The sequence below is a fragment of the Rattus norvegicus genome, chromosome 5, assembly GCF_021556685.1.
Source record: "Rattus norvegicus strain SHRSP/BbbUtx chromosome 5, alternate assembly SHRSP_T2T, whole genome shotgun sequence".
NCBI lineage: Eukaryota > Metazoa > Chordata > Mammalia > Rodentia > Muridae > Rattus > Rattus norvegicus.
In genome coordinates, this window is record NC_141538.1 from 135,917,318 (window position 1) to 135,931,254 (window position 13,937).

The 13,937-nt window shown below is 39.2% G+C and overlaps 2 protein-coding genes and 1 long non-coding RNA gene across 19 annotated transcripts in view; 1 reads left to right on the top strand and 2 right to left on the bottom strand.

Moving 5' to 3' along the window:
- The window catches only part of Ipp (intracisternal A particle-promoted polypeptide), a 38,590-nt gene extending 31,919 nt beyond the window's left edge, over nucleotides 1-6,671 (top strand). For 4 of the 17 annotated variants that reach the window (XR_015619532.1, XR_015619535.1, XM_087548247.1 and 1 more), the window contains 2 exons: nucleotides 3,694-3,956; nucleotides 6,493-6,671. Coding sequence is in view for 11 of the 17 variants with exons in the window: in XM_087548247.1 (XP_087404373.1) it covers nucleotides 3,694-3,918 (225 nt within the window). In the remaining 6 variants the exon portion in view is untranslated. 17 annotated transcript variants of the gene reach the window in all.
- The window catches only part of LOC148005993 (uncharacterized), a 1,435,680-nt gene that overhangs the window by 436,566 nt on the left and 985,177 nt on the right, over nucleotides 1-13,937 (bottom strand). The window lies entirely within an intron of this gene.
- Nucleotides 10,331-13,910, bottom strand: Tmem69 (transmembrane protein 69). Its single transcript, NM_001035001.2, is given in 3 exon segments — nucleotides 10,331-12,096; nucleotides 12,950-13,086; nucleotides 13,868-13,910. Coding segments are annotated over 2 exon segments (744 nt in total). The 5' UTR covers nucleotides 12,992-13,086; nucleotides 13,868-13,910; the 3' UTR covers nucleotides 10,331-11,394.

A 13,937-nucleotide genomic window follows, 5' to 3' on the forward strand; every position in this document is an offset into this window, starting at 1 on the left:
GATTTAAACTCAGATCCTCCAGAAGCAACAAGTCCTCTTAGCTAATGATCTCTCTCCAGGCTCTCTTCTTTCCGTTTTACTTACATATTTGATTGATTGATTGATTGATTGATTGGATCAATTGATTGATTTATGTGCATTGCTGTTTTGTCTGTATGTGTGTCTGTGTGAGTGCCAGATCCTCTAAGTGCTCTTAACTGTCGTCGTCATCATCATCATCATTCCTATTTTTTTGTTTTGAACAGAGCCTCACCATGTATCATTGGCTGGCTAGGAACTCACTATTTAGACAAGGCTGATGGTAACTCACCAGGATCTTCTTGCTTCTGTCTCACAAGTGCTAGGTTTAAAGGCATGGACCACCACAAGTGGCTTCCTTTATTTAAAAAAGAAATAACTTGTGGGGCTGGAGAAATATGTCATCTGTTAAGATCACTTACTGCTCTACCAGAGGAGCTGGATTTTGTTTCCAGCACCCAAATCAGGTAGTTCGTAACTCCCAGTTCCAACACCCCTCCCTTAGCCCTTGCATATATGTACTGCACATAAACTCATACATGTGAAAACACATACACACCAACAAAATTAAATAGGTCTTTGGGGATTTTTGTTTCGCTTTGTTTTTTGTTCGTGGGTTTTGTTGTTTTGTTTGTTTGGGTTTTTTTGTTGTTGTTTTGGGGCTTTTTTGTTGTTTGTTTTTTTAGGGTTTGGTTTTTTGAGATGAAGTTTCTCTGTGTAGCCCTGGCTGTCCTGGAACTCACTCTGTAGATCAGGCTGGCCTTGAACTCATAGAGCACTGTCAGCATCTGCCTCCTGAGTCCTGGGATTAAAGGAGTATTCCCCATACCTAACCTTAAAATATAACTTTTCACTGTGGAAAAATCATTCCTTGTTTTCAAGCTATATAAAAATGTAATACTTGTTTCTTGCAAATACATTCTGGAGGTTATGAACTCTACCTGACGGTCCTAGAAATAAAGTCTCCATGTTGAAATAAATCTGGAGAATATTGTACAGTATATTATTCTCCTGGAAAATTAGAAGGATTTTGTTAGCACAAAACTTTAAAAATCTCTTAAAGGAACAGGGCAGGGGTTGATGCACAACGTTTATCCCAGTACTAGGAAGGCAGAGGCAAGTGGATCTCTGTGAGTTCGAGGCCAGCCTGGACTACAGAGCAAGTTCCAGGACATCCAGGACTACCCAGAGAAATCCTGTCTTGAAAACCCAAAACAAAAAAACCTCTTAAAGGGCCTAGTGGCTCTGTGAGTAAAGGCACTTGTAGAGCAGGCCTGGTAACCTCTGTTTCAACCCCAGAGTCCACATACGGAGAACTGAAGTAGTCATTTGACCTCCATATACATGCTGTATCACACATGTCTACAGACACACAAACTAAGAAATAGATTTTTTAAAAAAAAGATTTGTTTATTTTTATGTATGTAAGTACACTGTAGCTGTCTTCAGACACACCAGAAGAGGGCATCAGATTCCTATTACAGATGGTTGGAGGGCACCATGTGGTTGCTGGGAATTGAACTCAGGACCTCTGGAAGAGAAATCAGTGTTCTTTTTTTGGGGGGGGTTCTTTTTTTCGGAGCTGGGGACCGAACCCAGGGCCTTGCGCTTCCTAGGTAAGCGCTCTACCACTGAGCTAAATCCCCAGCCCCGAAATCAGTGTTCTTAACCACTGATTCATCTCTCCAGCCCAAGAAATAGATTTCTAGAAGATATTCAATTATTGTTTTTATATGTGTATATATGTTCTAGTTAGGGTTACTATAGCCATGATGGAACAAACACCTTGACCAAAAGCAGCTTGGGGAGGAAAGGGTTTATCTGGCTTAAGCTCCCACATTGTAGTTAGGAATCCATCACTGAAGGAAGTCAGGACAAGAACTCACAGCCTTGGAACCTGGAGGCAGGAGCTGATGCAGAGGACATTGGCAGGTGCTGTGTACTAGTTTGCTCATTGTGGTTTGCTCAGCCTGCTTTCTCACTCATCACTAATTAAGAAAATGCTCTACTGCTGGATCTTATGGAGGCATTTTCTCAACTGCCCAGCTGCATACTCCAAAATTTTACATTTCTTTCTGATGCAAAGGGCTTTTCAAATCCCTAATTTCTTTCAGCTCTTTTGACTTCTCTTAGGCTGGCTCCATAACTGGTCTGCAGCTCTCTTTGGCAGGTAATCCTCCAACTTTGGAATTCTCTATTATTTTGGGGTCCAGAGAAATCCTGGCTTTACCCTTACAGCTTCAGGAAATGGCCTCTCTAGTCCTCCAAGACCCTAACTCATGCCTGCTCTCAGTGACTGAAGTCACAGAGGGATATTCCAAAATCCTTTTCTTGTATCCTTGACTTTAAAGCTAGAATCACATTGCCAAGTTCTGCTGCTACATTCTTCTGTATATGTATCACAAGAATGGTTTCTGAGTCACTATATATTCTTCCCTTCTGAAACTTATTGGACCCAGCGGCCATCATACTTTACAATTCTTTCAGTACCACTGTCTTCCACTCCTACTAGTATGGCCATTAAGCCTGGCTTAAAGCATCCTATTGATTTTTTTCAGTCCAAAGTTCCAAATCTTCCATATTCTTTCAACAAACAGAATGGTCAGGCAGACCTATCACAGCAAAACCCTACTTCCGAATACCAGCTTCTGTCTTAGTCATTGTTTTATTGCTGTAAAGGGACACCATGACCACAGCAACTCTTATGAAAGGGCGTATTTAATTGGGGGCTTATTTACAGTTTCAGAGTTGTCCATTATTGTGGTGGAGAGCAGGACTGCATGCAGGCAGGTGCTGGAGCAGTAGCCAAGTGCTACATCCTCATCTTTAGGCAGAGAGAGATGGAGCCTAGGGCTGGCATGCCCTTTTGCAACCCCAAAGTCTACCTCTAGTGACACATTTCCTCCCACAGACCACACTTCCTAATCCTTCTAATCCTTTCAAATAGCACCACTCCCTGGTGACCAGACACAAATTTACCGGCTTATTGGGCTATTCTTTTTCAAACCACCACAAGCACCGAGTCCTTTGAACTGCCGAGCCATCACTCCAGCTACCTAAATAAAAACTTTGAAGAATCTTTAAAAAGTCTTTTAATATAAAGCCTATTTGCCCCTTGGTACATGATGATCTCTTCATTTTGAATGTATTGCTTGCATTTTATAGACTTAGGTTCTCAGAATTTTGGCTTCAATGATTCCTACATGTTTTTTAAAACAGATTTCTTTATTTTATTTGTATGGGTGTTTTGCCTTCATGAATGTTGTATACCACATGTATACAGTGCCCGCAGAGTCCAGAAGAGAGTGTTGGTGTTAGGTCCTGTAGAACTAGAGTTACAGATGGTTGTTAGCCCTCATGTAGGTACTGAGGACTGAACCTCAGTTTTCTGCAAGACCATTGAGTTCTTTTAACCACTGAGCCTTCTCTCCAGTCCCTCTACAAGACTTCTAGAATATCACCTGATCATAATTTATAGTTGCTATGTTTAACTATCATTTCTCTAGATTCACTGTTTTATCATATCTACGTAAAAGTTTATTTTAAGAAGTTGTATATATTTCCTTAATTGCTTTGTTTGAATTTAAACATGTAAAGTCTAAATATATAATTTCTCAGAAATTTTATTATCCTTTTATGACAGTACTAATGTTAATTCTTTTCTCATTTTACTAGGAAAAGTGGATTGAAGTTGCTTCAATGAAAGTGCCTAGAGCAGGCATGTGTGTTGTGGCAGTCAATGGTCTTCTGTATGTTTCTGGAGGCCGATCTTCTAGCCATGATTTCTTGGCCCCAGGTACTTTGGACTCGGTTGAAGTTTACAACCCTCATTCAGATACTTGGACTGAAATTGGTAATATGATCACTAGTCGTTGTGAAGGGGGTGTTGCTGTATTGTGACAGCGAAGGCACAGAAGCACAAGGAACATTTTGAAAATGTAGGTTCTGACCATTTGCAAATGAAACATGTATTTGTAATATGATCTTCTGATTCTTTTGAGTATTCTATATATTGAATAGATGAGTAAAGAATGATTTTTTTTAAATTTGAATGAGAATGGATATGGAACATATCTTAAATTAATAAAGTACTCTTACAATTTTTCAAAACTTAGCAACAATACAAACGGTATTTATGCCTTACAGTTATTCAGTTCTCAATAGAATCCTAATTGTAAGAATTGTTTGCTAGAATCTTCTAGACAATAGTGTGTTTTGGTTATTCCTCCAGTGCCATTCAAGTGGAAACATAGCCTGTATATAGTGTAAAGATGAGACAGTTAAAATTTTTCTATAATTCATGATTTGATCCAGAACATAATTTCCCTGATGTCACGTGACCTACAGAGAAGTCACCGAAGCTGTCCCCCATTATTTTATTGGCAGCAGAATATTAGGAAGGGAGATAGTGAATATCTGGGTTTTTTGTTTTGTTTTCTGAGACAGGGTCTCTATGTAGCTCTGGCTGTTTTGGAACTTTCTATGTAGACCAGGCTGGCCTCAAAGTCAGAGAGATCTGTCTGTTCCTGCCTCCTAAGTGCTGGGATATCTAGATATCTAGATAGGTCTTGCTTTTGATAGTCTAAGAGAATATTTTGCTTTGATTCTGAGAATGCAGGTAAGGAATTAATAGGTTCTTGGTGAAAGTTTTTTACTTATTTTTATTTATATGGCTGTGTGTGTACGTGTGTGTCTATATGTGGGCTATGTATGCGCGGGTGCCTGCTCTGGCCAGAAGAGGGAGTAATATCCCCTGGAACTGGAGTTACAGGTGTTTGTAAGCTGCCTGATGTGGGTGCTGGGAACTGAACGATTAGGTCCTTAGAAAGGGGTGCAAGTGCTCTTAGCTTTTGAGCCCTCTCTCTAATCCCCCTTGATGACAGTTGGTTTTCAGTATATGTGTGAGAGTTTTACCTGCAGTTTTGTCTGGAATCTGGCATTAATGATGGTTGTGAACTGCCATGTGAGTGCTGGGGCCTTCTGAAAGAGCAGCCAGTGCTCCCAACTGCTGAGCCATCTTTTAAGTCCATTATGACAGTTCTTTATTGAAGTGGTATGTAATGGGTATAAGGGTCCCACCAGGCATCATTACTTAGAAGTTTCTTTATTTCCTAGGTAGTTATCAACTGTTTAGTTTTAGAAAGAGGGACTTTTGTTAGATTATCAAGCTTTGTTTACTTGTCCTTGGGTAAGCGTATGCAATAGCTTACTATACTACTACTGCCTGGTTTGGAAAAAGCTGAATTGTAGTTACAGTTTTTGCTTGCTTTGTTTTTGAGACAGCCTTACTTCTACAGCCCAGGTTAACGGTGAACTCTCAACATTCTATCTGCTTCAGCCTGCCAAGTGTATGAGCCACCACACATGGCTGTAGGTACAGTTTTGAATATCCTTATTCTGAAATCTGCAAGTTTTTGAATGGGAACATCTAATGCAAAAAAAAAAAGAAGAAAAAAGGTTTTGGATATTGGATCATTTTAGATTTCTGATTTTCGGGTTAGAGAGATGGCTCAGTGGTTAAGAGCACTGACTGCTCTTCCAGAGGTCCTGAGTTCAATTCCCAGCAACCACATGGTGGCTCACAACCATCTGTAATGGGATCTGATGTGTCTGAAGACATCTACAGTGTACTTATATACATAAAATAGATAAATAAATCTTATTTTTTTTCTTTTTATTTTTTTTTCTTTCGGAGCTGGAGACCGAACCCAGGGCCTTGCAGTTGCTGGGCAAGCGCTCTACCACTGAGCTAAATCCCCAACCCCCTTAAATAAATCTTAAAAAAGGATAGATTTCTGATTTTCAAAATTAGGGATATTCAGCTGATGAGTGCTACATAAAAATTCTAAAATCTGATGTATTCTGAAATCCAAACCCTTCTAGTCCCAAGCATTTCAGATCTTTATCAGGGATTTAACCTGTATATGTGCAAATGGTTTATAGACAAAAATTGTCAAGTTTTAACTACCTTGGATCTAAAACGGCCTCTAAAAAGCTTCATGTCCCTGATAGTCATTATAGGAGTCGTTTTTTGCTGAACTGTGAAGGCCATCATCATCGCTTTTATCTGCTAGCCAGTTAGAACCCCTTTATTGAGGTTTTGCATATTTTAGACTTAAATGGCTAAGGCAGAAATGTAATGTCGAGATGTTCAGTATTTGGGTATGTATGATTAGTACAGCAGAGTCCTGAAACGTCAGCTAAATGTGCACTAGTTCTTGGGCCATAACACATTGTTTTTGAAAGAATGTACTAATTAATAAAATTCTGTTTTCTTTGAATTAACTTAGTTCATTAGCATTACTGGATTAACAAAGTGTTAATAGTATTACACTGGCTTTTGTTTTTAATTTTAGAAATGTATATTTAGTTATATAATTCCATTTTCAAAGAAATTAAAGTGATCTTTCTCCAAAATGTTTGGAAATGTTTGTATGTTTCTAAATACTTTATCCATTTTATATGTGCTGGCAGATACCTGAAGTCCCATCTACTGGAGGAAGCTGAGGACAAATGCTTAAGGCTACATAAAGTACTAGAGTCGGGAGAAAGAATTACAGCAGGGATAGAGAGCTCACGAAACAACACCTCCTCACATGCACTAACCCCGCACTTAGTGCCTCAATAAACAACAAAAAAAAAATCAAACAAAATTAATTTTTTTCTTTTGAAGACCATGGGCAATGTACTTGAGATATCAGTTTTTAGCCAGGTATGGTGTCTCACAACTTTAATCTTAATACTTGACCAGAGAAAGGAAAATCGCCGTAAACTTGAGGCTAGCCTGCTCTACACAGCAAGATCTAGGCCAGAAGCAGCTATGCTACAGAACTATTCTTATTAAGAATAACTTAATAAAACTTTTTTTTTAATAAGTTTCACAAGGGGTGGTGATATACACCTTTAAATTCCAGCACTCAGGAGGCAGAGGTTGGTGGATTTCTAAGAGTTGAAGGCCAACCTGGTCTATAGAATGAGCTCCAGGACGGACAGAGAACCCGAATGTGAAATAACCAAAGGTAGAGGTGGTGGCAGGGAATCTCACTTTGTTGCCATGGCTGGCCTGTAACTCATGTAGACCAGATGATTACGAACTCAGAGATCCACAGAACTCTGCCTCCCAACTGCTGAAATTAAAGATGTATACCATCATGCCTAGCTGTAATAGATTTTTTTTAAAAAGTTTTTACAGCTTACTTATTTATGTATGAGTGTTCTATCTGCATGTACATCTATGTATCGGATCCCATTATAGAAGGTTGTAAGTCACCATGTGGTTGCTGGGCATTGAACTCAGGACCTCTGGAAGAGCAGCCAGTGCTCTTAACCACTGAGTCATCTCTCCAGCCCGACTGTAACAGATTTTTAAAGGATATATTTTAATTCACCTGAAAGTTAGTATTTTGAAAGTGAAGTTGGGCAGTTGGCTTGAAAATATGGCTAGTTTCTCTGGAAGAGAACATTGGAAATGAGGGGGAAACTTGAAATAATTGAGTATAAGTAACCTAGAAGCAAAAAAGCACTCTCATGAAAACAGTTGAACAGAATCTGAAGAACCTCTGAAAAAGTCAAGCTTTCCATCCATACCAGCCTATATTATTCTGTATATTTAAAAACGAAACCCAGTGATTTCAGACTGTTACATTACCTGATGAGGCCTTTAGACATCCAAGTGAGGTCTGGTGTGATAATGTACAAGTCTAATATTGCTTCTGTTGACTGTTTGCTACAGAAATTCAAGCAAAGGGCTGAGACAATGACTTGATGCTTAACTGTGAGGACCAGAGTTCAGATCTGATAAATTCACTATAATGCTGGTTAGACATCTTCAGAGCAAGCTGCTATCAAGACTATTCATATGAGCCACTCTGGGTTTGACTGAGACCTCACATCAATGATTAAAATGGAACAGTGACAGTGACAGAGAATGATCCCTGCCATTTACCTTGAGCCTCCACATGTGCAAAATACACATATACACAATACCGCACACAAAAAAAAAACCAGGGGTGGGGGAAACCAAGGAGAATATTGTCTCCATACTTCTGAAGGCAAGAAATGCGAAATCAGTGAAACCAAAAGGACGTTCCTTCGTTTTGAGGGCTCTGTGCTCCATTCTTTCTGGTCTGGTCTGGTAGGTAGTCATTATCACAGTCATGCGGCACTTATTCTCCACGGTCCCTAATAGTCCCTTCTACAAAAACACTAATCGGACAATCACAATATAGCAAATTACATTACAATATAACTATGTAAAGGTTCCTATTTCTGAAAGTCACATGATGACTTACTAGGCGTTAGTAGTTTAAAAGCTTAGAGTGGTTAGAGGTAGTTAAGTGTGTAAAAAAGCAAACTTGTTGTTTTGATACATTTCCTCCTTTTTCTTTATCTGGAGACTATTTTAGTGTTTATAATCAAACCCTCATAGACTAGATATTCAGTATGTTAACTTTGAACAGATGGGGAGAAATATGTAAATACCAGTATGGTTGTTAATTTATATACTATGCCAACTGACTATATAAAACTGGCAAACTTCGGGGTTGGGGATTTAGCTCAGTGGTAGAGCACTTGCCTAGCAAGCACAAGGCCCTGGGTTCGGTCCCCAGCTCCGAAAAAACAACAACAACAACAACAACAACAAAAACCCAAAAACTGGCAAACTTCCCCCAAAGTTGAAATAGAACTTGAGTCTTCAAAAATTCAAATGTGTATGTATACACATCTATATCTATATATGACCAAAACTAGCATCAGTAGCACAGTGGCTCTTCTTGGTTCTACAATTACCTGAATAAATGATGGAGACATCTTAGATGTTTCGTTAAAAATAAATAAAAATCCTACCAGCAAAGTTCTATTACTGGTGTGATGCCTGCTACATTTTATTATATTGACAGTCATCATCTGGAATGAAAATACTCTTGGGCTGGGGATTTAGCTCAGTGGTAGAGCGCTTACCTAGGAAGCGCAAGGCCCTGGGTTCGGTCCCCAGCTCCGAAAAAAAGAACCAAAAAAAAAAAAAAAAAAAAAAAAAAAAAAGAAAAGAAAATACTCTTACTGTAGTGTAACATTACAAACATCGAAAAGCACAGTGACTATGTTGATAGTTATATCATAGTTGCAATTACTAGAAAATGTGTATGTATAATTTACTCTTTTTTTTTTTTTTTCCTTTTCTTTTTTTCGGAGCTGGGGACCGAACCCAGGGCCTTGCGCTTGCTAGGCAAGCGCTCTACCACTGAGCTAAATCCCCAACCCCTAATTTACTCTTAAAACTTGTAGTGTTTGACTGCTTATATCAAAGATGTAACATTCAAAAATAATTTCCTTTGATTCATACTTACACGACGTAATCTCTGATCCTCCTAAGTGCTAGGATTAAAGACTTGTGTTTTTATTCCCAGTTTGTGGAGTACTGGGGAGCAAACTGAGGGCTTAGCATGATAAGAAGTATTTTATTCACCAAGCTACATTTCCAAACTAGGGAATCTACACACATACATACCGACCCCAGGCTAGAGTTTAAAGTTAAAATCCAAACTGCTAGCCTGTGGGTGGATTGTGCAGTAACAGTGCTTGTATACATGAGGCTCTAGGCTCAATTCCTACTACTATGGGAGGAGGAACATCAAACCAAAGTGATGTTGACACAGACTCTTTCTATGTAGTATTGTCTGTCCTCAAACTTGCTAAGTACATCGGGCTGATCTATGGCGTTCACCATGCCTGATCACGTGTTAATATTTAAAAATTTTTACTGTATCTGAGTATTTTGTCTGAATATATGTCTGTGTACCAAGCAGGAAATATCTAAACCCCAAGAACTGTAGTTACAGTTGTTAGCACAGTGTAGATACTGACCATTGAATATGGGTTTTCTAGTAGAGAAGGGGATGCTCTTAGCCACTAAGCCATCCATGTCTCTAGCCCTTTTGCTATTATTTTAAAAGCTTTGGGAGGCTAATTGTGATCAGAAAACACCAAACAAAAGCTAGGACATGTGACTAGCTTTTCTCTGAGAGGCTTTCCTTATTCCTCTACTGCCTACCACATTTAGAGCCACAGATCATTTCAGTTCATAAAGCTAAGTTATTCCAGGTAAAATGAGCTTAGACAAGCAAGGTGTAGTGGCACACACCTTTAATTTTAGCACTTTTGAGGTAATTCTCTATATGCTCCAGGCTAGCATGGCCTACATAGTGAGTTCCAAAACAGCCAGTGCTACATAGTAATACCTTGTCTCAATAAAAACAAACAAAAGAAACAAACACAGGGCTTAGACATGCAATTTCCAGAAGTGCTATAAAAATTTGACAGAAATACTTTTATTTTTAAGGTGTCATGAACTTCCTGGTAGTACCTTAGTTAGGTTTCCATCTCTGACCACCATGGACAAGGCAACTCTTAGACAACACTTAAATGGGGCTGGTTTACAGGTTCAGAGTTTCAGTCCATTATCATCAAGATGGGAAACATGGGCAGTACTGGCACTGCTGAGAGTTCTACATCTTGTTCCAAAGGAAACCAGAAGACTGTCTTCCAGGCAGCTAGGAGAAGGTCTCAAAGCTCACTTCCACAGTGTCGCACTTCTTCCAACAAGTCCACACTACTAATAGTGCCACTCTCTGGGCCAAGCATATTCAAACACATGAGTCGATGGGGGCCAAACCTCTTCAAACCACTACAAGTAGAATTCTCATGAAATATGACTTCATGATTGCTAGACTCTAATACAGGATTTTTCATCTTGTCTTTTACTATTCTCAGTATAATCAAACACTGAAATATTTACTTATGTGACTATATAAGTCACACACAAAAATGTAAACTAACATTAATTAGGAAAATTTTCAAGATAAATTACTTAGAAATAATTTTTATAATCCCAACACTTAGGAGGCAAAAGGCAGGTAAGTGTAACTTTTTTCCCCCCCAGATAGGGTTTCTCATGGAACCCTGGCTGTCCTGGAACTTGCTTTATAGACCAAACTGGCCTCAAACTCAAAGATCCACCTGCTTTTGCCACCTTTCTGCTGGGATAAAAAGTGTGTATTACTACTATCTGGCTAAAAGAGATAACTCTTTAGAAAAAAACAAAAACAAACAATGTATGAAGAATAAATTCCTACCAGTGGGAGGGAGAAAAAAGAACCAAACAAGAGAAACAGGATTGTGATGCTAAAATGAAGCTTTTCAGTGTAGAGATACAGGCTCAGTGCTCAAGACTGTACTGCTATGGACACAAGTTTAGTTCCCAGCCTAGACACTGGGTGGCTCAGAACCGCCTGTAACATTAGCTCCAGGGCATTCAACAAACTTCTGGCCTACACAGACACTGCACATGATATCAAGAAAGTAGTTTTATATTTCTACTTAGTCAAATCTCCTGGGCCCTTTTTCTGGATAAATATTTTCAAGGATTAAAGTGATTACAAGTGAGATAAAAGCCACCAAAGTACTTATGATCCGTAAGGCTTTGAACCAGTTGGGATAATGTGGTAAGAGGAAAAGTTCATTATGTAATGCTATCCCTAAACCTATTATTAATGTAACTATGGCTTCATTGAGTCTTTCAGAAAATAGGATGGCTACCCATGAAAACAGAACAGGACTCATACTACTAGCTAAATTAATGTAGTCTGGTTTGGCCGGACTACCTCCCGGCAGAACAAAGCCCCATCTAATGCCTCCCAGGAAAGCTAAGAAACTGGCTCCATAGGCCATCTGAGTAAAAGCTAGTATGGGGAGATAAGACTTTGTTATTACCATGATGAGTGGTGGGGCAGCAAAGGGGATTAACCCCACCAGAGTTGTATATAAGGCTGGCTTTGGGCTATCGCGTAGGTAAGTGATGGTGCTTGGTTTCTTGGGGGGAAGGACTGCCTCCTTCTGCTGCTTTTTAAAGTTGCATGGTGACGCATGATAACATTGTATCTTCCTCATACACACTTGAAATGACGTGGAAAGCCAAGTTCTTGGAGACAAAGAGGAAAAGTCCCGTGGAAGACATGTCTTGGGAGAAAGTATATCTAGTCTGCTGGCTCTGAGTCTCACTGTAAAAGGGTTCTTTAGTATCTATAAAGGAAACAGAACCAGGGATAAAGCTTAAAAATAAGAACACATGGTACTCAGAAATGCATGCAGGCAAAACGATACATATATCAAGTAATAATTTTGGGGTTGGGAGATGCTCAGTAATTAGGCGCACTGGCTGTTTTTCCAGAGGACCCAGGTTTGATTCCTGCCATATGTGGTGGCTTACAACTAATTCTAATTCCAGTTCAAGGAAATCTTACACCTTCTTCTAGTCCCCACACACACGACATGCAGGTGGAACATGACATACATGTAGGCACAACACGCATACACATAAAAAACCTCTTAAAAATATTATTTTGAAATTAAAAGAAAAAGGAACAGCTATTTACCAGTCTTGGCAAGCCCCCAGAAACATGCTGGGAATGCTTGCATGCTGGCCTTTACTCCTTTTGTCTTCAGTTAGAAAGCTTTTCCTTCAGCTACCTACATGGCCTTAATTTTCTAGCTGTTCTATTTAGGCTATATAATCCTGTCTATTCTAGTCTGGCAGGATTTCTTCTTATTTACATGTGTGTGGGTCCCTTCAGAGGAACTCCAAGTCCTGGAAAGCTGGAGTGACAGTGGTTGTGAGCCACACAACACGGGTACTGGAATCAAACTAAGCCCCCAGTATGTGCTTTCAACAAAGCTGAGCTCTCCTCCTGGTCCTCTCTGCTCATGATATTGCCTATTCTCTTTCCTGATGTATAGTACTCCATAGCAGTTACTATTTGACATAGTAAATGTTTTACTTATTTATAATTTGCCCATTATTTTCCTTCCTCATTTGAATACAAATATTTATATCTGCCATACCCAGACAGTTATTGACAAGTAGTGATCAACTAACCTTTGAAGATGCTCCAGAAATTTTCTGGATGAAGTGAAGCATTCTGGTTTCTACTCAAGAGTTTTGTTCCCAGAAGATGCAATTCTGATTCATGTATTTTTACAGTTGAGGAGGATAGCTGAATTTAAAGCAATGTCCTATACATAAGGCAAGATACCGCTTAGTTATCTACATTTTATACATTTATAAGAAGTCATTAAAATCTCTTCGATGAAGCATGATTTATTGATTTATTTATGTATTTATTTGCCACACATTAAGGAAATAAGTTTTGAGTTTTTTGTTTTTTGGGTTTCTTTTTCCTGGAGAATAATTTTAGTTTTGGCTGTTTTGTTTAACAAAAAAGCAATGTGAAACTGAACATCTGGATTTAGCATATATCTCTACCACTTTGTTAAGCACCAGTGATGTACTAGTTTTCTCATCTTTAAAACTGACAGTTACATCTTTTGTTCCCGCTAACTTTAGTTATTGTGTACTTCAGGGCTGCAGAATTTTTACACTAAAAGTGAGGAACAACCACTAATATCGCTTTGTTGTGAACCAAGCAATGTAGTTAGATCTTTTCCACATATTAATTCTTCACCTTTTGGAACTCAGTAACCAGTGTAGCACATGTTTTTCTAATTTTGGAGTATTATAATGTGACAAGCTGAAGCTCAGAGACAGAAGGTGATGTGGAAATTAAAAACTAAAAGCCCATAGTCAATTCGCCCAATCCACGAAAAAAACGCCAAAATGTTTTCAGTTCGCCAACGCAAATACCACAAACTGGGAACTTCCAGCCGACACTTTAGATAGGAGCGGAATTTAGAAACAAATGGTCCTTACCACTCCTGGGGCAACTATACCAACCCGTAGTGACCTCCCACCACCACCACCTCACCAACGTGTACCCTCGACAACCCTGAAACATACCTGCCACCATCACGCGGCGCCAGAGTTGCACGACAAATTGAACCAGAAACACAGAAGCAACACTTCCGGC